At 68.4% G+C, this 1,276-nt stretch overlaps 1 protein-coding gene across 1 annotated transcript in view; it reads left to right on the top strand.

The window, feature by feature from the left end:
• The window catches only part of CCDC9 (coiled-coil domain containing 9), a 9,835-nt gene extending 8,565 nt beyond the window's left edge, over window positions 1-1,270 (top strand). Inside the window, exons 9-11 of the mRNA XM_077747185.1 lie at window positions 19-151; window positions 543-633; window positions 722-1,270. Coding sequence (XP_077603311.1) covers window positions 19-151; window positions 543-633; window positions 722-1,132 — 635 coding nt within the window. The 3' untranslated portion in view covers window positions 1,133-1,270. The remainder of the gene's footprint in view (window positions 1-18; window positions 152-542; window positions 634-721) is intronic.
• The last annotated feature ends 6 nt before the right edge of the window (window positions 1,271-1,276 follow it).

Genomic DNA, 1,276 nt, shown 5'->3' with positions numbered 1-1,276 from the left:
TCCCGGGTTCTGTTGCAGATGATCAGGCCTGGGCTCGGCCCCCCAAGCCCCCCACTTTCAGGGAATTCCTGTCCCAGCACAAAGCAGAGGTCAGCCGCAGGAAGAGGAAGAGTAGCCGACCGCAGACCAAGGCGGCCCCTCGTGCCTACAGGTGGGGGCACGCTTCCCCGGCGCGTGCGCTCGCGGCAGGGCCGGGCGGCTCCCTCCCTGCTCGTTCTGACTTGTGTGTGCTGGCTTTGTCGCCTTCTCGCCTTCTCGGTCCTGGCTGTTCTCCAGTACGAGCCTCTCTGTGGGTCAGGCTCTTGCTTTTGGGGGAGCTGGGGCCTTGCTGTCTGCTTTACCCCCGTCTCTTCCCTCCGTCCGTCTGTACTTGATACCTGGGGACCCCCCCAAGTGCTCCGGCATGCTGGGGCCTCCCCTGCAAACCGGCAGCCCCCTCTCACCTGGAGTTGGATTTTGCAGCCCTTCTCTGGGGAGGACCTGGGGGGGGGGACCCTTTAGCCCGCCCACCTGGGCCTCACCCCTGTCCTTGGCCCCTCCAGTGACCATGATGACCGCTGGGAGACGAAGGAGGCAGCGTCCGCAGCCCCTGAGGCCGCACAGCCCCCTCCAGTAGCGGAGAAGCCCTCGCAGGTGAGGCGGGCCTTCCTCTCCCGGCGGGCGGGGTGGGGGTGCTCCGGTCCACGCCCGCTCCCCCCGACCTGCCCGGTGCTCCCCGCAGCCACTGGAGACCGCAGCTCCTCCTGCCCACCGGCCTCCGGAGGACGAGGGGGAGGAGGACGAGGGGGAGGATGAGGACTGGGAAGATGTGAGTGAGGAGGAGATCGAGGAGGAGGAAGAGGAGGCCATCGAGGAGGAGGAAGAACCAACCCAAGACCACCCCCCCCAAGAGGCTGAGCCCACCGGAAGCCCCACCGGTGAGCAGGCTGACAAGGAGCCCTCCAGGCCAGAGGAGCCCCTGCCGCTCCCCCAGGCCCCTGCCACGCCTTCTAGCCCCTTCTCGCCCCCCGGGGGCCACCAGCCCGTGTCTGACTGGGGTGAAGAGATGGAGCTGAATTCTCCCCGGAACGCCCACCCGGCCGACGCCCTCTCCCCCTCTCCGGGTGAGGCCTGGCCTTTTGGAAATGCATGAAGCTGGCTGCCTGTGTGTGTGCTGGAGGGGTGCGCTGGCCGCGGTGGGGGGCACCGTCGGGGCTGGGCCCCCCACCCCACCGGGACCCTGTGTATCTGCCGCCCCAGTGGCTAGGGAGGGCAGGATGGCCCATGGCTGTCTGTG

Source organism: Crocuta crocuta, unplaced genomic scaffold (assembly GCF_008692635.1).
Source record: "Crocuta crocuta isolate KB4526 unplaced genomic scaffold, BGI_CrCroc_1.0 scaffold334, whole genome shotgun sequence".
NCBI lineage: Eukaryota > Metazoa > Chordata > Mammalia > Carnivora > Hyaenidae > Crocuta > Crocuta crocuta.
Note: the sequence above shows the minus strand (reverse complement) of the source record. Positions and strands in the feature narration are given on the sequence as shown.